The 22,294-nt window shown below is 38.5% G+C and overlaps 1 protein-coding gene across 6 annotated transcripts in view; it reads left to right on the top strand.

The window, feature by feature from the left end:
* The window catches only part of vps13b (vacuolar protein sorting 13 homolog B), a 457,366-nt gene that overhangs the window by 261,609 nt on the left and 173,463 nt on the right, over window positions 1–22,294 (top strand). For all 6 annotated transcript variants that reach the window (XM_088326330.1, XM_088326329.1, XM_088326331.1 and 3 more), the window contains 2 exons: window positions 2,124–2,250; window positions 4,202–4,345. In XM_088326330.1, coding sequence (XP_088182456.1) covers window positions 2,124–2,250; window positions 4,202–4,345 — 271 coding nt within the window. The remainder of the gene's footprint in view (window positions 1–2,123; window positions 2,251–4,201; window positions 4,346–22,294) is intronic.

The following is a 22,294-nucleotide window of genomic DNA, read 5'->3' as shown; positions in this document are numbered from 1 at the left end:
ATCAGCTTAACTGAAAATCACTAAATCCAATTAAATATCCATCCTCTGTGTCACTTTTTCCAGTAAACAACTCCTAATTGGGAGGAAGACAATGAGCTGCTTCACGTCCTCTTTTCTCGCCAAAACTGTTCACCCACAATCGCACAAGGTTAAAATGATCAATACAGACCTAGAGCGCTCTCTTGCAGTTTAGTGTAAAAATAACACGTAAAGGGCTATATAGTACTGGTATTAAAACATGTAAAAGTCAATGATATAATAATGTGTAAATATTTTCAAATGTGTCTCCAAAATGTAAGTCAGCAAAAATATAACTGAAAAAAACCTGTGACTGAATACTTTTCTCCTTGCTACGTGTGTGTAGAAAAACGGATATTCATATCCTATATTATTGACTTTTTCTGGAGTTATGTTGCCTCTGCGTTAGAAATAAGGTTGCATGGACAGGTGCTGGAAGAAGTTGAAAGCTTTAGGTACTTGGGTTGTGATGTAGCTGCAGTCTGTGGAATGGAGTGCGAGGTATTGCACAGAGTGAATCAAGGAGGCAAGGTTTTGGGTGCTCTGAGGAGCGTGATGAGCAACAAGAGTATGAGTATGGATGTTAAGAGGGGACTGTATGAGAGTGTGATTTTGCCGACTGTGTTGTATGGTGCAGAGACTTGGACCCTGAACGCAGATTTGAGAAGGAAATTAAATGTTTTTGAGATGAAGTGTTTGAGGAGTATGTTAGGAGTGACAAGATTGGATAGATTGAGAAATGAAATTGTGAGAGACACAACTGGAGTAGTTGTGGAACTGAGCAAGCGTGTGGATAGGAGAGTATTTGGTTGGTTCGGACACATGGAGAGGATGGATGAGGAGCGAATGTTGAAGAGGATCTACAGAGCAGAAGTCAATGGAAGGAGACTAAGAGGAAGGCCGCGATTGACGTGGATGGTTGGTGTTATGTATGCACTGCAGGAAAGAGGTCTAAATATAGTGGAAGCTAGAGCTCTTGTTGGTAATAGGAATGAGTGAAGAGGTGTTGTAAAAGGATACTGGGATGTTTGTACGTATTCTAAGGAATGGGCAGGGCACCTCTATGATGCGGCAGGGATAAACTAGTGAAAGCTGTCGGGGCCTGCTGTTGAACAAAAGAGTGTGTTGTGTCACCCTGACCCGAGTGACATGGCCGCTTTGTTGTGTCCCGTTTCATCTGGAGGGACGAAAGCATGACCAACTTGGGTGCCGTGGTGCCTAACTTGTTTGGGTGTTTGGGCATTTGGGTTGGCCATGTTCCAAAAATGTTTGTGTGTGTTTTTGCTCTTTTTTTCCCCTTTTTTAACTTTCTTTGTTATTGTATGTGTTTGTCTTGCTGTCGGTCATCCCTCTTGAGGGATATGACCAAGGTAGATAGATAGATAGATGTTGCTTCTAAATGTTATTGCATTATTTTCATCTCCTTTTTTTCTCGTTTAAGTCTTCATTATGTGTTTATCCTGAAGAGCCATATCTAAACTTGTCGGTCTCAGTATTTTATTTGGGGGTCAATGAACTCAGTGGTTAACCATCAGGGCCTGGAAGGCCCCCTCTGCTGACCTAAAAATATCTGAATCATATGATGTTAGTTATATTTTCTGTATTAATCCTTATCAAATAATTCCCAAATTTCTGTCAGCTTCCTTTTATCGCTGCTCCCCTGGTTCTGCTATTTCCATATCTGTGATTTCATATTCAAACATTTAACCAATTACATTTCAGCCATTACTTGTTGCTAGGCTTAGAAATCTACCTGGAGGCCTTCACAAGCAAATCCGGAAGACTGTACTGTAACATCAGTGTTCGAAAATGCATCTGGTTCAGCGAATCAGATTTCGAGTTAGCGTCACCATGGCCTTCTAAAAGTCGTAAAGAAATGTCTGGGTTTACGAAAACTATGATAAACTAAGGGGCGGTAACAGACTTATCACTCGCGAAAGGTGAAGAAAATAATCCCAGTGTCCAACTGGTTCTGTCGAACAAAGCCAAAACCAAGTATAAACTTGTTTAATGAATTACAAATACCTATGCCTTTATTTTATTAAGGACTAATTGGATTGTATTATCCCTCATCTCACGCAATGTTTTTGCTTTTATTGATCCAGTATCAGAAAGCACCAGGAACGTCGAGCCATCTTGACCCCCATTGTGACTGACTTCTCTGTCCGAGTGACGGCTGCCCCCGCCATCATCTCCAGCAAGAATATATCAATTGACTCTAGCCAAGCAGAGGTTAGTGCACAACATTAAAAAACTGTAAATACAGTGGTTACATTTATGCAAAGTCTAATTTAAAGGTATGTGTATTGTTACTTGTTAGGTGAAAATGTGCTAAATAGATATAGTGCCATTTACCATTTACTTCTGGCTTTGTTTATCATCATTATATATATATATAAAATGTTTTTTTTTTTTATTTGTTTTTTTTAATCGTACACTGAAGGTGTCAGTGAACATATCAGCAATTCAATGGGAAATACATTCTGTTTTTTTTTAAGTAGAGTAACTGACCAGTTGTTTAGGAAAAGGTGAATTAGTAAAAAGCATTCTCATAGGCAGTGTTGTTCATGCCATACAAATACATACAATGTGGGGATAATACCTTACTGTGGGTGCAGATTTCAACACAATTTATGCTTAATGAACTGGCGATTGATATGGGGATGTGGTCTTTTCCCCTTCTCAAATTGCTGTCATGCAGTAGAGAAAAGATGAGTGTGATCCGAATGGGAAGCCTTCGCTATTCTTCGACTTACACATCCACGCACTTGTCTTTACTTTGGATCTAAAAAATAAAAAATCCGCATTTGCTGTTCCTCTCAAAGCTTCCTCTCATTGTTATTCATTTTTTAATAGACCGACATGCGTTCAACCTTGGCCTCTCAATAAGACCCTCATTGGGAATCACCACCGCCAGCCAGAAAAGCATGTCACAGAATCTTTTGACCCCCAAGTTCAAACCTCTGCTTATACAGCTGATGTTTTCTGGCACAGCTCACTCCAACTTCCTGGTTCTTTGATGCCTACTTTGTCTCCACTAACGTGCTCCTTGACAATGCATATCAGCTAATTCATAATTTGCACTGACAAGGAAAATGTGCAGCTTTTGTGTTTTGCAAGCCATTACTGCAAGGTTTCATTATCCTTTTAAGTATGTGATTTTAATTATAGTATTTTCCAGACTATAAGGAATGCGTGAAACCCTAATTGGGCCAGAATTGTAAAGTGTGCCTTAAAACCAAGTGCACATTTCATACCAGAGAATATGGCGGATACGATTGGAAATCCATACAGTAATTCTAGGTTTGCACTACCATACATACGGTACATTACAGTTTTTGAACAATGATGTACAATGATTGATCAAATTAACAAGCATCAAAGACCTTAATTGCAAAACATTTTTATGCTACTGAAATCAAACCCAAGTATTGGCGGTGAGCGTTCCGACACATTACCACTAGTTGTACAAATGAAATACAACAAAGCATTAGACCTTGTCTCATTATTAAACTAGTTTTACTCACAATGGCAGTAACACTGATTCACAGAGTGCATTCTGATTGGTAAAAACAAAAAAAGCTCTCTACTTCTTCACCTACGAATGTTAGAGAACAAAGAAAACAAAGTATTTCAACAAAATGTTATACATCCCTTTTACATACATATCAAACCGAAAGGTGAAGAAGTGGAGAGACTTTTCAACCTATCAGGATGCACTATGTAAATTTGTGTTTCTGGCACTGTGAGTAAAATAATGTGATCTTGGGAGAAGCTCTAATGCCATTTTGAATGTCACCTGAACAACAGGCCGTCTTGTAGTAATGTTTCTGTCCTCTCACCGCCACCACTGGGGTTCAATTTCCATTGCATATAATGTTTTCCAATTTTGGTCATTAACCCATATCATTGCATTAACATGTGCCATTGATACAATCACTGCAGTCTCAATGTCATGCGCCTTATAGTCCGGTGCGCTTTATGTATGAAAAGATATATGACAAATGACCATTTTTGGGGGGTTGCACCTTATAAGATCCTTATGGTGCGGAAAATACTGTTTATTTTTTTTTTCGGTACAAACCATCAATTGTGATTGGAAAGGTTGACATCTTATATGAAATATTAAATGATACTGCTTTTCTGATCAGATTTACCTTGTCCAATTTGTGTTTCATTTCAGGACTTAGTAGTGTGTGGCCATTCTCTTGAAGTGAACGTGACAGGCAGTCTAGATTTTTACCTCAGCATTGCTCAGGTGCACCTCCTTCAACAGCTTCTCCGAGACAACTTAGGCGGCATGGACACGCCTGTGCGGGGAACTGAGGTACTGAACAGAAACAATATTTGCGATCATTATTACAACGCTTCCTTTAAATGTGGCCCGGTTCTCGTTATGTCTTTCCAACCTGCAAAAATCTAACCAAGGTTTGATGACCCTGTAGGTCACTCCTAAAAGCACCACTGTGTCGCTATTTTTATAATAGTAGTCAAACTGAAACATAAATTTTGCTCTTGTGAATTGAAACAAGAATCATGTTGCTGGTTTGATACTTGAAAATATTCAATTCTGACACCAGGGATTTAGGTTTCCACTTGTGATTTGCCTTAGTTTTTTCCTAGATTTATTTAAAATTGTTGCCTATTTGAAACTTAAGCACAAACCCAATTCACAGGCCCCATTTTTTGTTTACAGATAAAGTACTGTACTTTATAAACCTTTTTTTTTTTTACAAGTCACATCTGTACTGTCAAATTATAATTCTGAAAATATTTTTCCGTTTTATTACACATCTGTATGAATTAAGGATGTGATCTACTTCTATCTTTTTATTATCAAATATTTTTGAAAACTCCAGGGTGCCATTAGGCAGCTCCAAAGACCTACCGGTACATGTGTCTCCTGAGCAAGTTTATCGAGTAGACAGGTCCAACTTTTTTGGTGATAGAAAACATTTTCCTCTGTTAAGCCAATCACAATGCAAAACACAATGTGCAAAGCAGTGAACGAGCGATGACTGAAACTCGAAGTGCCGAGTTGTCTCTGTGAAGTTTTTTTCTATAGCTGTGCTACAGTTATCCTGTGAACTCTTTCGGCTTTGGTTAAAAAACAAAATCCTGCATGAATGTTTTCAGCGCCTATACTGGGGTGCATGCAACATTTTTAAATATTTACTCAGCACACAGTGGTCCTCTAATGTGGCTTTAGTTTACTGCGCTGTACTCAGCTGCAGCTTTCAGGGCCCTTCTTCTATTGTTTACAGGACAGGGAGCTCCCAGGCGCCATTTGCCCAGTCTGACCGCTCAATAAAATCCACTAATGGAACACAATATAAAAATATTTACCAGCTGTGGTGAGGATAAGAGTCATGGGGAAGAGCAATGGACAGGGAAAAGAAGACATGGTGCAATCAAATGAAAAGGAGTATGTTGACAGGCTTGAAGTAATTTTACTTCTTAATCGTAGAGTTATTTTCTGCTTTTTTTAATAAGAATGCAGAGGAACTTGACTTAGATGACAATTTTTACAATAGCATGTTTAAACAATACTCGTGAGTTCCCTTTTGTGGTTTCCGCAGTCGGGGCCATGGAGACGCTAGCTTGACATCTGCTCTTGATTTGGTCGCGAAGGCCTCACCTTTGACTGCTAATAATTCATGGCTTGATTCTGCTGGGGGCAGCTAATGGCTGTAAGAAGGTTCATCCAGGTTCAAGGCGAGACAGGAAAGAATAGCAACTGCCCTGGGAGGTCTACTAAAAACCTGATCGGATAGTGGTTACTCGTTCTCCAACATTTGATCATAATCTGAATTTTTTTAACATAGAATGCCTGAAACACACAAGAGATTTGTCCCCACCACCAAAGTCACTTTAGTACTATAGTACTCAGATTGACTTGCCCACCCATTAAGTAGGATATACACAACGTCGTAAAGGTTATGGCCAACGCAAATACTGAGTTTAGGATTGAATTTTAGTGTATTGTGGAGAAACTGTGGTTTGAATTTTAAACTGTATGCCCCTCCACTCCAAAAAGTGTCGTGTTTTAGCCAAAAGGTAAGCAGAATGGCATGACTATCCCCATTCCAATTGACTTAAGTAATTTGGTGTTTACTGTAATGGAAGTGCTGCCTCCAAAAGTGAAAACCTTCAGTTTCCTCAGTGGCCGACATGTTGCTTTAGCCCAGCAGTGCCGGTTGCCAGGGCAAGCAATAACTCATTTTGTAAGTCAGGGCCATTAGAGCAGGCCCTTATCAGATACACAGAAAGAGTACCGTAAATTCTGGACTATAGAGCGCACCTGATTATAAGCCGCACCCACCACATTTTAAGAGGAAAACCGATTTTGTACTCACACAAGCCGCACCTGTATATAAGCCGCATGCGCCCACATTGAAAAATGTAACACAAACACAAAATTAACCCAAACCTGACTTTAAGTCCCGCGATTGAAACTGAATGTTTGAACAAATTTATTGACACTAATAACAGCAAACAAACAATGTGAGGTTTGAACAACCCTTCTCAGCAATCAAGCATAATTCACAATTTTGTTATGTCTGGCAGTATGACGTTTTAACATTTTTTTTTGACATTTTAAACATTTTTGTTGGTGTCAACAGATCTGTCCAGGCCAAAGTCCCGCAATTGTTTTTTGGTCCTAACAAATCAATTGACACCAACAGCAGCAAACAAACAATGTGAGGTTCAAGCATATTCACAATTTTGTTATATCTGACAATATGACGTTTTAAAAAAAAAATTCTGACATTTTCAACATCAATGAAGCAATTTCGTTATATCATATCCCAACAATATGAGTTATTATCGACACTTTTAACAATAACAATTTCTTTATATCATGTTCTAAGTCGCGGGGGTGTTGGAGGACATCCCAGCTATCTTCGGGCAGTGGGCAGGGCACACCCTGAACTGGTTGCCAGACAGTCGCAGAGCGGTCAACACTTGAATTAGGATTTAAGTAAAACAAATATCAATAACCACAACAGAAGAATAATAATTAACACTTTTTACAATGGTGATGTATTGCTATGAGCAAGGCTGTAAGCCCGTTTTGGAATTGTATGTTTGGATGAAGACAGAAAACGGCAATGTTTATTTGCAGCCCTGAAGTTTTCCAGGATTTTCAGCAAATATTTTTTACAAGTTATGTCTGATGTACTTCCAAGCAATTTTATGTTACGTCATGTCAAAGACACAAAGACTCAAAATAATAGGTAAGTTAGTGCTAACAAGCTATGTTAGCTTCTGACTAATTAGATGGGCTGCTTTTATTGTGGTTGGAAACACATTGCTGACCATAAACGCAAAGCATTGGAAATTGAGCTGGGGTCCCAGCTGTAAGAGCGCCATCACTTAACCATCAAACCATCAGTGATACATATTACAAACAAAATGACATTAGATTGTATCTCATTATCACACTATTTTTACTCACAGTGCCAGAATTGTTTTTAAAGATTAGAGAAAACAGACATTTCCTCCAATCATTTGTTTCTAGCACTATGAGTAAAAATACTGTGAAAATGACTTCAAATCGAATACGTTTTTGGATGTCATCTTTAACTATTGCTTAGGTTTTGGCATTCTCACTGCTGTGACCCGGGTCGAGTTTCCACTGCATACAATGTATGTTTTGCAGGCAACATTTTACGACTAATCAACCATTGCACCAATATTTACCGTACATCGATGAAATACGGTAGCTCTTACTGTAGTTTTGATTCCATGCACCTTATAGTACAATGCACCTTGTATATGAAAAATTCATGACCAAAAACTTTTTAGGGTTACATTTTATAATCCGTTGCGCATTATAGAGTGGAAATTACGCTTTTTTTTTTCAACATGGTCTAAGGTATATTGTAATATATTACTTTTGAGGTATTTTTAAACTAGACATTGGGGAAACATGTAAAATGTTTTCTGTTATTTTTCTTTTTGAAATAATATCATGCTCTTGATTTTATCTTTCTACCTCTCTATCGCTCCCTCATCTGTCCTAAGCATGTTTATGTCTATTGTGAACTTTCCCTTTCCACTTTTGGGCCCTTTTTGACTGCATCATTTAAAGTAATATGTTCATCAGACTCTTATTCTGTAATCTTTGAGTCCCCCTGGTGGTGGGTTTGTTCCCCCGCCCCCACCTCAAAGACTCTGCTGTGCCAAAAGTCTGCCTTCCGCCTGTTCAGTTGTCGACCCTACCACACTAAAACAATTGTATCAATCCAATATGCTCTGACATTGTTTGCTGCTGTCACAGTGAAAGCTTTTGATATATTCAGAATAGAACACAATAGACGCTGACGATCCTACAAAGAAATCATAAAAATAAAATGCTTTCACCAGATTCCAAGTTGGTTTCTTTAGGGCAAGTATTACATTACAAGTTAATTCCCTAGGTGATATTTATACTATTTGACAGTTTTGTCTGTACTTCATCTGTACATCCTGCTCATCAACGTTCGGTTAAAAACAGTTCCTTATTGTGGGATTCTTAAATTGCTCTCATTCTGCCGTTTGCATTCTTCCTCCTGTCTTTTTTAGTCACTCTTTATTTTCCTTCCCACTCGTTTTGAGAACATGCTGTTTGACTTGAGCAGATTTGCCACAATCCTGCGCATGGATTTCAAACAGTTCTCATCATCTGTCACAGCTGTGTTTTATTGTCTGGGTTAATGAATTTGTTTTGTGGAGGCTTTTGCGTTCCCTGGCAGTGCTGAAGCTGTGCAGGCATGTGGGCAATGTGTGTGGACAAGCCTGCCATAGAAGCCTTGTGTGGGGTTTGCACCATTCATTTCATGTAACCATGTGTGTGTGAGTGAAAAAGTCACGTACTGGAAAAAGCTGTGGTTAGTATTTTATGCTCGTGTGCTCTCTTCCACTATCTTGGTTCTGCATTATCCCCAAAAGATGGTTTGCAATGATCCGTAGTGCGCCTTCTGCCCCCTTATTAGCAAAGTGCGCACAAGGAGCGTTGCTTCCGTCTGCACTGAGCATGCGTGCTTTGCATACTACAGGTGAATAGACAAAATGTAGCTTTTCAGTTGAAACCATGGAAATATTTAAAAGGAATGAAATAACTTGCGGAGGGAGCCAAAGATAAAGAGTTACAGAGATAAAAGAAAGTATCCTAAGGGCTATGACGTGAAAGCACTACGCAGCATACGTAGTGCTTGGACTTTCTGAGACCACGGTTGGAGAAGAAGAAAGACGGGTGTTCTTTGTGTGTTTAAAAACTTTGGCAGCAGACAGTATGAAGCCGAATAAATAAAGGTGCCACTTAAATAAAGTAAACCCCTGTCATCGTCCAGCTTGGGGCGCGCGATATGGTTTTTTTCAGTCGTAAGGGGTCATGACAGAAAATAACTTAACGTGTTGATCGAAGCTGGGCTTTTATTATGTGGCATGACTCAATCAAGGATCTTTGAACTGTCCTGCTGTCCCAGTTGTTTTTGTGTGTTTGTGCTGACCCATAGTGTGTCACACCTGCATTATGTTACACAGTTGTTGAAATTGCATCAAGTTAATTTAAGTGTCTAGTCAAGTCAAGTCACATTTATTTATATAGCCCTTAATCACAAAAATGTCTCAAAGGACTGGACAGGATTACAACTACACAATTACCTGATCTTAAACAGACATGCGGGCAAGGTAAGAACTCAAAACCTCAGCGTGAGGAAAAAGAGAAACCTTGAGAAGGGACCTCACAAGTGGTAACCCCCCTTTTAGAGTGACCAGGGTGAATTACATTAAGCATTACAGTACACAAACATAGTAAACACTAGGTAACATGTTGAAAATTTGTCCGGAAAATGCATGACAGCAACGACGCCCCCAGCCTGTAAACTAGTCCAGAAAGTCTATGACGGCCATGAAGCAGGTTCCCATCTCTGCCAGCTGGTCCATGCAGGCGTTGACATGCTTCAGGTCAAACGCTGGTCCGCTGACTCATCTCAAATCGTCCTTCTCCTTCGTATCACCACCAGACAGGCAGTCGGAAAAAGACAGGACAATACAGAATATGAAGTGGGCATCAATCATAAGCTTTGGAATAGAAGTGTGTCTTAAGCCTTGATTTAAAAACTTCCATTGAGGTTGCAGATCTTATCTCCGGAGGCAGGGCCTTCCATAGCAACGGGGCCCGGATGGAGAACGCTCTTATACCTGCAGACTTCTTGGCTATCGGAGTCACAAGTAGACCGACATTTTCCGAGCGCAGACTTCGTGCAGGAACATAGGGGGAACTCAAATCAGAGAGATAAGAGGGTGCAAGTCCATGCAAACATTTGTATGTCAATAAGAGAACCTTAAAGTCACATCTTGGGAGCCAGTGCAAGTTGGCCATCACAGGAGTAATATGTCTAGCTGCCGCATTCTGAATCAGCTGCAAACTTTTGATGCTAGACATCGGGAGACAAGAAAGCAATACATTACAGTAATCAAGCAGATAATTAATATTGAAATATATAATATTTACAAGACAGTGGTTCTTTAATGGGGTACATATGGATGTTAAAACTAATTTTCTAAAGTATCTTCCAAATGAAATTATTATTTCGAAATGTATAATAATATAAAAATTCCGTAGGATATTCAAGTTATTCCATGTCCAAAAATGTCACCTGTTATTTTAAAATTTTATACTAAATTTTTAATGCTAATAGTTTTTCATTCAGTCATGTGCATTGAGGTTGGCATTGGTGAGCACATCTCCAAGAAGGCGCATTTTATTCCGTTATATAATTGTATTTATCTTATTACTCTATTTGTGTGTTTGAGTACTATTTAAATGTGTTTTTAGTTATCAGGAAGATGTCCTCTATACATAATTAGGGTTCACTTGGATGTGGGCGGGAGCGGATTTTTTGTTTTTCACTTATTTCCTTGGGGTAAAATTTGTTTGAGATACGAGAAGTTCTTGATACGAGCTCGATCCAGGACTGAATGGATCTTGTGTGTAGCTCGACCTAGTTTCTCGCTGGTTTTGGTCTGAAAAAAAAAAGTAGGACTATCAAGCATCTTAGGTATTTTCTATTTCCTTCCCTGAAATTGGCCAAACTATTCAGCATATCGGGAGGTAGCAGCACGGATGAATAGCAGCACGTTTCCTTGTGAGCGACAGCTCGTACACGGATGCCAGGAGGTCAGCCCTGTACCGCAGTGGGAGAGGAAAATGCCCGCCGGTGCAGGGGAAGTCCCACTCTGCTTCATCCTCTATCTCGTCCCAGGATAATTACATGCATGGGAAACGGGGCTTTGTACTTCCTCCAGCACTCGCACAGGTGCACGTATAGTAGTGACAACACTGAAGTTATACACAGCTTGGGGGAATAATGGTCCTCTGCACCAGAAGAAGCTCAAAATTACATCCAACGTGTATGACAAAAACCTTGGGTGGGCAGCAATTGAACTGGGTCCTCTTTTTTGGCAAATTCAGTCATCCAATAAGCATTTTTAATGCAATGTCAGAATAGTTGTGAAAGTGCGTTTGTGTGTGTTTAAAGGTACTGACGTAGGGCTTCACTACTGTAGTACAGCAGCTAATTATAAAAAAAAGAGCACATTGCGAGCTAACATGGACTACGGCGGGACACAAAACACATTGGTCGGTAGTGGTTTAGATTTGTCGGCGGGTTGGGTGCAGCTCCAAGCAACCAGAAATTCTCTGATGCTTATTTTGGTGTTGAAAGTCATTCACTCTATGACTATGTCAAATCAACCAACGTTTAAGGTGTACTTTTTCATTAAATCTGTCCTATTGAGTCTATTTTTCCCTGCTAGGAAAGGCGTGGTCTAACTTTTTGAGTTGCAGGCCGCATTGGGTTTAAAAAAAAAAAAAAAATCAGCTTAGGCACCGGGCACCATGAAAAAAAACTGTATGTGATCCTTTGTATTGGTCGATACATTGTCACAAATCCAATATTTTGGCAATACATGGGGAAAATCATAATGTCGACTTACGCATAAAGACATCTTCAGGTTTGATTTGAGAGAGGGAGGGAGAGGGAGAGAGATAGATAGAGGGAGAGAGAGAGAGAGAGAGAAAGAGAGAGAGACTAAAGTAGAATGTTGTATAAATTTGATTTTCAAACATTTAGGATTAAAGTAATTAAATCCCTTTTCCAGCTCTAAATTTTTCATTGAAAAACTATAGGCTAAGGAGCTAGCTAAAAAGTATTGGTTTCTCATGACATTTGCTAAACATATTTTAACAAATGATGATAAATAACTATGTACTTGTTTCATCATTGGGACCTTTATCAAGCTCCCTATGTTGTGCATGCAAGTAAGTGCATTTCTTGGATGCGTCAGAATGAACTCTCTTTTTTTGTCATCTTTGTTAGGGGGAGCGTTTGGTCTATATTTTAAACAGGCCTTTTCTTACTTAAACAATTTTCATGCTACACTTACAAATAGAAAAAAAGAACTGCACGGATGAGCATGAAGTCACTCAAAAAAACCCTCTCCCATTCCTTCTACTTAATGTGTTCCACTCCGCACAGCTTTGCTAAAAGTAAGATGAAAGCAGATAGGCACACTGGGAAAGGAATAAGAGCTGTTTGAATTCATCTTTTTAAGGGCATCTCAAACGACGCATACCACCTTTAATGTAAAGATCTCACAAAAAATAATCTAAAAATCATCAAAATTCTAACCAGAAAGTGAATTCTTACTTCATTGTATAAATCTTACAAGTCGAGATCCTGACTTTTTATCGATTAATGTAAACAATTGATTTTAAAGAGGACGCTGAGAAAATTCGGTATTCTGCCAATCTATTCTTCTTCCCAGGCTCTTATCCTCTTCCGTACACTGTTACAGCTTGACAGCTCAATTGGTCTTTCATACTGTTTGGGTTGATGTTTTTTGTCACCGAGTCGGATACAGATTTTGACATGTATGTTTAAAGTGAGCTGTCCAAGAAGTGCTCTTCCTGGTGATAACTGTTTCATTATTGTCTCTGAGAGGTTAAGTGTCTCGTACCAAACTTCCCTAGACAGTAATGTGTCTTTGCTGCGAATAACGTGAGCAGTCGGTAACAGACTTGAGGAAGCCTAAGCTGAGAAAACAAAGTAAAACAGGGTTAGTTCAGGTGCTTCAAACTCTTTGAAAATTTTAATTTTGTGTTTTTGAGTATTGAAAAGTGTTTTAATTTTGGGTGAAGCGCTTGTAATTATAATTATTACCATGTTCTCAACATGTCTGGTTCAAACCCTGATTATCTGCTCAGAGGTGAACTGACTCATTCCAACCTCTACAGACAGTTATGTGTCATAGAGACTTTCTTTTCTGGCCAGCATGAATAACGAGTGTATTTGGTAACACACTTGAGGAAACCTAAGCTAAGAAAAAAAGGAAAAAGTCCCTGACATGACATAGCTGAAACCGACGTTTGCTTTGATTTCCTGCTGTTCCAAAGTATTTTCAGTTAATGTGGGAGCTGCAGTTTCTCAGCGGCCAACCTGGCCATTAACTCTCTCCGAGGGCGGGATCGCTTTCTCCTTCGACCTATTCCCATCCTGCTTGCCGGTGTTCTTGTTTGCCATCTCACCGCCAAGCCCGATAATAAATAACCGTCCCCGTGTAGCCAGCTTTTTTTCCCATTTTGGCAGACTTGCATCTGTTTAGGAATTACTGTTGTCTCATCTCATCTTCAACACTGCTTCTCCGCCGGTGTGCACCTTCTTTTGTTATGAAACCAAAGCTGTTTTTCTCCATTCCCATCTCTCGCTGACCCTCCTGTTTGAATCAACTGCTAATTGACAGCCAGTCATAACAGGGTGCTTTCCCTGTTAAGTCCCTGTGCCCAAACTGTCCGAATTCACAAAGCATAACCGCAACGCTTTTAATTTTTTCCTTTGGAAACGTGATCTATTTAAGATCAGTAGCAGCTGAATTTGCTGTCCCTTGAATCGGTTTTGGTGAAAGTGGCGTGAAAACTGCAGATTGAATCATCAAAGTTGACATTTTGCGAGAGCAGATCAAATCTTTTAGGTAGAGGCAACATGACTCGAGTGAAGGAGTTACGAATGCCTTCATGCTTTGTTGCTCTCTCTCTCTTCTGGTGTTTTATACCAGTGGTCAGCAACCACGGGGCTGCGGACTTGTACCAGGCCGTGGGTCATTTAGTGCCGGGCCAAACAGAAAGAAAATAAATGTGCCTTATTTTTTGTTTGGGTGCGCATTATACCCATGTTTTACATTACATTAACAACATTGCGCAATTATTGATCAGATGACAAAAACTGCTGACGTCAATTGCTCAGCATCCTCAGAAGGCTGGCCTCCTTCAACATCTGCAAAAAGCTCCTGAAAATATTCTATGGGACAGTAGTGGCAAGCGCCCTCTTCTATGCGGCAGCGTGTTGGGGAGGCAGCGTCAAGAAGAAGGATGCCTCTCGTCTCAATAAACTGGCTAGGAAAGCGAGCTCTGTTGTGGGCAAAGAGCTGGACAGCCTAACAACAGTAGCTGAGAGACAGGCACTGAAAAAGCTGAGGTCAATCATGGACAATCCATCGCATCCGCTTCACAGCATTATCTCCGGACAGAAGAGCAGTTTCAGTGACAGACTGCTGTCACTGTCTTGTACTACGGACAGACTGAAGAGATCTTTTCTTCCTCATGCCATGAGGCTCTTTAACTCCACCCGGCAGAGTAAAGGCCCACATTAAACCACACCACCTACATATTACTACTAGATATTACCGAATCTTACTGCATTTTGTGTTCTGTGTGTAGCACTATTTAGTTACTCTATATAACATGCTAAAGTGGGCATTTGCACGTCACACTGGGTATTTGTATATTGTATTCTTTTGGCTTTATTATTGTATTGTTCTCAGCAAAGGGATGCTGCTGGAAATGTGAATTTCCCTTAGGGGATGAATAAAGTATCTATCTATCTATCTATCTATCTATCTTGAATGAATAGAAATCAAACCTGGATCATGGCGGTGACGATGCCGAATCCTAACTACTAGAACACAAGGAATCTAGATTGCAATGGAGCATTATGAGAAATAGTTAAACCAAGCCAACGTTGTGCAACGTGTTACTGTGAGTAAAAATAGTGTGATGATGAGATAAAATTGAATGCCTTTACCCATGTAAACTAGATCCCTAGTAATCCATAGCATTCTAGGTATTACATAGTGGATTTTGCCCTATTATTATTATTGTTGTTATCATTGTGTTAGTAGAATAGAGAATATAGTCAGACATTAACTGTGGTACAGAAAAGATTGGCGACCACTGCTTTATACTACATGCAATACACTGCAAAATGTCTAATCCTATTAGCAAAAAATGTTGCTCATATTAGGTATTTTTCATATAGTAGTTTATACTTTCCCCATTACATTTTTATTATTATTTATTTTTAGTATTATTTAGGGGCTGGCATGGTTGATGACTGCTTAACACGTCTGCTTCCGTCAAGAGGTCCCAAGTTCAATTCCAGCGACCAACTCCCTGTGTGGGATTTTTCTGGGCAAAAGGAAAAATCTTTGTTCACATGCCGGACAACAACACAAAATCCCTGAAAATGCAAAACAATTAAATGTACATTAATAACACTAACTCTTCAGTTCCAGGAATAAATGTTAAAATGCAAAAAAAACTGTTTACAATTCAATTTTAACCAAGTTAGATACATCTCTTCTGAAAAAAATGCAAAAAATATGAATCAAAGCAAGTAAAACAAAAGATCAAAAGATTGAACGATTGAATGCTTCAGAGCAATCAATATAATTAAAATGAGTTCAAATTTGGCTTATTTTTTAGCTTTATCCAGTACTTTCTTTCTTTTTTGTCTTCCGTATTAAAATAAACGAATACGCAACACCTATAGAGTTCTTTCTGTGTTAATAAACAATTGTGACATAGCCAAGCTGCACGTGCATTGTAAAAGCAGAATGGCAGAATTCATGTCAGGTTATAGCAGCCTATTGACACAAAAAGATCATAGATGGGATCATCTCAGAGTAGCACAAAGTATGTACTAGCAGCAAGATTGCGATCAAAGCCATTAAAAAAATTATATATTATTTTGATCGGCGCTGGATTTCTTCCTTTGAAGGTACTGGGATAAAAATGGCCTTGAAAGTGCTTGAAAAGTGCTGTAATTTGGTCATGCATTGACTTTCAGATGGCTTCTTGTTTGTGTGCCAGTCATCATCAGACCACACATCTCTGCTACTGTGATGCACACTGAGGCCCCATTTCGCCTCAAGTCACTGCTGTTTCCCTTTGCAGCACTTATGGGAATTTCAGATGAAACCCCTCATTTAGTAATGAAAAGCATCTCCGCTGTTTTTGAAGTTTCTCAAGCCTTTGCTTTTGCAAAGCGCAAACCAAGCTGTGCACAATGCTGATATATATATATTTTTTTTGTTTATTGGAAAGTCAACACCAAAGCTAATGCTCTTAAGTTGAAAGCATTGCTAAATCTTCAATGACTTTTCGTGAGTGTTATTAACCGAAGAATGTCCTTCTGTTTTGTTGTTGGTTTTTGCCTTTTAATTATCTAAATGAACAGAAAAAAAGAGCATCAATTCACATTTGTATGCCTTGAAACTATTATTTTTGTTTTCCTGTTACACAACAGATATGTAATGTCACACCCACTCATAGACTAACATGAGCTCACCTCATTCAGGGACAAATATTATCTTTGGCATATACTGTATTTTCCATGCAATAAATTCTTCCAAATTACAAATTGCACTGAGCCAACAATGCTTAAATTAAAAAAAAAGAACATACATAAGTCACATTTGAGATGTAGTCCTTTTTTTTTGCAGGTTTTCTAACTATTTACAGTATCTAAATTATTAAAAATGACTGAACTTTGCGGCATAGAAAAAGGGGATGCTAGTTTTCGACAAAGAAGAAATCTCTCATTTTTGGCATAAAAAAGATGCAACGTTGTCCAGTTTAAAAGAAAGGGCTATTTTGGCAAAGAGGATGGCACAAATATTCACTGTACAAAAAGATGAAGTTGTTTTCATTCTATAAGACATTAGTTTTCTGCAATGCTCATAAACACCACGGTGTGGTAGATGCAATTTCAAAACACATGACAAGAAAAAAAGGGAAAAAGTGTGGAACATGTGGTAACATAACACATATATCCAAACTATTTAGGCTATATTCTGTTTGAAATCACAATATTTCAAAAACTTGTTTTTAATGGCCATTAAAGACAGTTCAGTTACCCATTTTATAAACTGAATTCTTGTTTAAAAAAAAAACTGTATTTTATTTCTTCATTTATGTCCACAAAAACAAGAAAACAATTATACTCTCTAAATAAGCTTCACCTTCAACTATCACATAAAGGGCATTTTGTAGAATACTCAAAGGTCGGAAAATTTGTATTTATTTTACACAACATGAGGCTCACATAGAACTAAGCTGACAACATTGTTCGCCTTCTTACTGCTAAAGATATCCCAAAAACAGAAAACTTGCAAAAGGCTGGGAATTTTTTTGAAAGGAAATCATGTAGTTTGGTCACTTCAGTCTCCAAAGGTTGTATTATTTCTTGTGCTTTATAGCACTTGTTTCAACTGCAGGAGAGAGAGTGGGAAAGGTGAGAGGAGAGAGAGTGGGAAAGGTGAGATGGCACAACATTCATTTGGACAGGTAACTTAAAATTAGTTTTACCTGGTTATATCAGTATCAGAAATTATTTTCCCCCCATTTTATTAACACTCCACTTATTGAAACATGAATATTTTGTTTGTTTGTTTGTTTGTACATGATTCAATTGTTTGTTTGTTTGTACATGATTCAAATTGAATCTTTTCTTCCGGCGCCGTCACGAATGGCAGCCACTCCAGCAGCTTCCGTGTTATTTTCGATTGTTCTCGATTGTTCTCAGCTCAGGGATGCTGCTGGAAATGTGAATTTCCCTTCGGGGATGAACAAAGTATCTATCTATCTATCTATCTATCTGAATATGTAGCATTTTCATATTTGGTCACTATGGAAAAATATCATTGGTCTTTCTATTATTATAATATTGCTCTTGCAGAGCAACGGGTGATATCACGGTTGCCATGGCGCCCAATTGGCCCTGTCCATGTGTCGTCAGCTGCGGCTCATTGACGGATTGGCTTTCCTTATATTTAAGCTCAGTGCGCTCACTCTCCCTTTGTCAGTCCGTCAACGAACCTCTGCTCCGCAAGACGTGGGTTTTGACTCGGCCCTGTTCCCTGTTGGTATTATTTCCTGTCCGGTATTGTTCCCGTTTATTTTGTCCTGTTTAATATCGGTTTCCAGTTTCATTCCCATCTAATTTATTCTGTTTAATTTCGATATCCTGTTTTGATATCAATCCTGTCCGTCCCTTCCTTTCTGGTATCGACCCCATCCATCCGATATCTGCTCGGGCAATTAGTATCGATCTTGTCGGCCTCTGGCTTCTTGTCATTCCTCCCCAGACTGCTGCCTAATGTGCATGACTCCCCTTTCCCTGTAAAATAAAAGGCTTAGGTGAAAAACGTCACGCATTTGGGTCCTGATCGTGTTCCGGTTCTTGAAAGATGAAGCAGCAACCAAGTATGCTTATGACGCGTGGGGGGAACACCTTTGAAATTATTAATTAAATGTAAATGTGGGAACGACGTCTAATATAATGATGACATTGCTCATTCATTTATGTTCCAAATATTTTATTTCCAAACCAATGTAAACGGGGCTAAGCCGTCTAGTCATATACAAGGGATATTCTGATAAGTCCAAATACCCTTATTCTGACCTTCAACCAAATATTGTCCACAAGTAAACAATTAAAACTGACATCTACCAACTATTAAGATAAAGTTGTTCCCAACTTTTTTCTCTCATGCAGAAAAGAGGAATCACGGGAAGAAAGACAGTCCGGAGAATAAGTTGTAGAATTAATGAGAAAGAACAGTAAGTCATTATCCAATTTTTACTGTAAGTGCTCGCCTCAAATAAGAAAAGCAGCAGATGAATATTTTTGTTGTCAAGTCGATGTATCCAAGTGCCTTGAAGTGCGATCAACATTACTTTCTCCAATGTATATATGTTATTTTTTCCAACAAATAAGGGAAGCTTTGTGTGAGCTGCTCGTAGTCCATTGTGATGTATTTTCTTGTTTACTTAATTTTCTAGGGCTCTCTCTATTTTTACTACTAGGTGATGTTGCATTATGCCTGCTATTTATCACTTAAGTGGTAAATAGAGGATGGGAGATCCACTTACTGCACATGCTGTACACATGTGATGTAACATTGTGTTTTTGTTTGAACTAGTCCATTTATTTTTAGAATGGGGGCCTTGTGCTATTGCTTCCTTCTCAGTTATGCAATTACCCTTATCCTACATATTATTGTGTCCTTTCAGGTTTTTACTTGTGGATCTGGCAGGAATGCCAAAGCAATAAATGATCTCTGGTGTTCAGAGGGGTGGTTATTGAATCCCTTTTGATTGTTCAAGACAAAGAGTAGGGCACAGGGAGCTTGGAAGTAACATAAAGTCAACCTGTTGCTAAGTCTCATGGCTACAGATGCAGCTCCATTTTCTTCCACAACATAAATCCGGGGTCTGTTTGTGTTACTAAATTTGTAAGTAAACTAATGCTGCGCGGAGTTTCAAGACGGAGAGAAATTGGTTTTGAAGTTCAAACAATTATACTAGAATCAAGGGCTTGGCTGCTATTTGAACCAGAACCCCTTTTCTTCTTGCTAGTAGCTTATTCTCATTCTCCACTTGGTCCTCATTATCTATCGCTTTTGCCAATTTCTCTTTTCATCTCCAATCCTTTATAGTACAATAACTCTGTGTTTGAGCCAGAGCTACCCCGAGGCCCTGGAATTTTGACTTTTTTGTTTTTATTCTGTACTCAGAATTCTGCCAAAATGTTGACGTTCCAATCCAATTGCTGAGGGACTATCTAGTAATCAATGTTTTAAATTATTTTTGGCTATATACTGCACGGCAATTCTTGTATTACCTGAGAAATATGTAAATGCAGTAATCCTTTGTTTTTTGCCGTGGTTGCTTCCGCAAATGTCCCACAATAATCAAAGCCTGAAAGAGCTCAGTCACATATAATATATATGACTGTAACAAAATAACAACTATACATCTACAAAAAAGTATATATATATATAAATGAATGGTCTTTATTGTCATTATACAAAAGTACAACAAAATTGCAGGGCGTTTGTGAGATACAGGCTCGGTAGGGATGGCTTGTTTTGTTGCCTAGCCTTAGCAGTAATCCGGACCTGCCGCACCTCCATTGCTTTCTCTCCGGACGCTACCTCGGTCTCTTTCCAAACCCGATAACGACCCCTTGAGTACCGACTGGTAATCAGGATTTGTTTTGCTGTCTTTCCTCAGAATCCAAATTAATTGAGGGTTTTTACAATTTAAAGAGCAGCTAAAATACTAACTGTAGCTGTGCTTTTCAGTTTATTTTGTGTTTATTTGGTATTGACTGAAAGTATAAACCAGCCTTTCACAGTCGCACACACAATCACATTTAATAGTTTTGGAATACACAATAAAGGTGGCTTGAATTATTTTCAATGATCTTGCCCAAACTATTTTGTTTTAAACTCAATTTTTAAAACAGCATAAATATATTTGATCAGGTCATACAAAACAACTCTCAAATTGTATGTAATTTTGTTAAAGAAGACCCAGAAGGTAGTTTATATTTATTTGATGTATAACAGTAGTCAATTTAATTTTCAAAAAATAAGAAAAAAGGGTAGCATACTTGTTTAACTTATTTTTGTTTGAATTTGAAACAAAAACAGAAGTTGACACATATTTTAATGATAAGCTGCCTTAAAACAACCCAAAATGTAAATCGTTCCCAGAGGTTACAGTTTTAAAATTGATCCGTCATGTCCCGTACGCTTTAAAAGTCGTCAAAATGATCATAATCGCCGGGTTGCTGCGGTGCGATTGACGAATCTACTTGACCACCAGTAATAGACAGGTAGATGACTAAGAGAACGTATAAAATAGAAGCTTGTCCTGATAGATGTAAATAAAAGCAAAAAAGGCTCAACGAGGGGAACAACTCTTTTGTCTATCTGATGATGAATCGCACGGTCAAGGACATTAAAGGTGCATCAAAGGTTAAAGTATTGTTACTTTCTGCCACCGTCTTTTGGCTTAGAGTCATAATTACTGCTCATTCATCAAGTAAATGCATTCTTTAGATTTGCTCAATAAACTCTTTTTTTATTTTTTTCCTTTTGGGGTTTGCGTTGGGACTATATTTGAAACAAGCCTTTTCTTACTTTCACCATTTTCATGATACTCTAATATAAACTATGATAACAAGCATGAAGTCACTCTCCATCCCCCCTCCAGCAAATGTGTTGCAAGTCCTGAAGAGCATTGCAAAACGTAAGATAAAAGCAGATGGCCGCGTGGAATTTTTTAGAAAGGCTCTTTGAACTCAGTTAGGCATTTTTAACACTTAATTAATGGGAATGCTATTTAGCTTTCTAATTTCTAAAGATATCTTAAATGACGCACCCAGACTTTTTATAAATGTTGTACATTTTATTTTGGTATTGTGTTCATACTTATCGTTGTTAAAAAATATTTTTCAATTATAAACTAGAGGTGTGAGTTATACAAAAGTGTGTGTTATAAATACAGTAACAGTGCATGTATTATTTCTCATTATTGAAATAAATGCTCGTTTTTTTACCAATACTGACTTTGATATCCCTCGTCCCATTTTTTCCCTTGTGATAAATCTAATCTTTCTGAGCACTGTGAATCAAAATCAAAACTTTTTGTAAGTACCCACCAGTCTCTCGGAGCGCAGGAATCCTATTAAAAAGGATTTTTGGGGTCTGCCATGTTAAAATCATTTTGGAGCATCCATTTCTGAACAGCAAGGTTATGACCTTTTGTAGCTACTTTGTTGTGGTGCAGTTTAATTGTGTTGCAGGTTGTCTTTGTTAGTGAAACAACGTTAAATGTATGAAACGGCTGCCTTTGATGCCTTTCTTTCCTCAGTGGCTGCCGTTTCTGCATCCAGTGAGAGGCCATTTCATATTATAAATGTCTTCCACCCACTGTTTTCCACAAGAAAATGAAAGGGGGATTGAAGTCTCTCTGGCATTTCGTAAATTACTATTGTTATTATTTTTTGATTAAGGTGGGACATGTTTAAGTGTTTTCTGCCCGAAGCACAAAGGAACAGAGACCTGCTATCGACTTTACGGTTCTGGTAAACAATGGCGA

The sequence above is a fragment of the Urocampus carinirostris genome, chromosome 2 (genome assembly GCF_059441175.1).
Source record: "Urocampus carinirostris isolate Australia breed hairy pipefish chromosome 2, RoL_Ucar_1.0, whole genome shotgun sequence".
Lineage (NCBI taxonomy): Eukaryota > Metazoa > Chordata > Actinopteri > Syngnathiformes > Syngnathidae > Urocampus > Urocampus carinirostris.
This window is presented reverse-complemented; position numbering and strand designations above follow the sequence as displayed.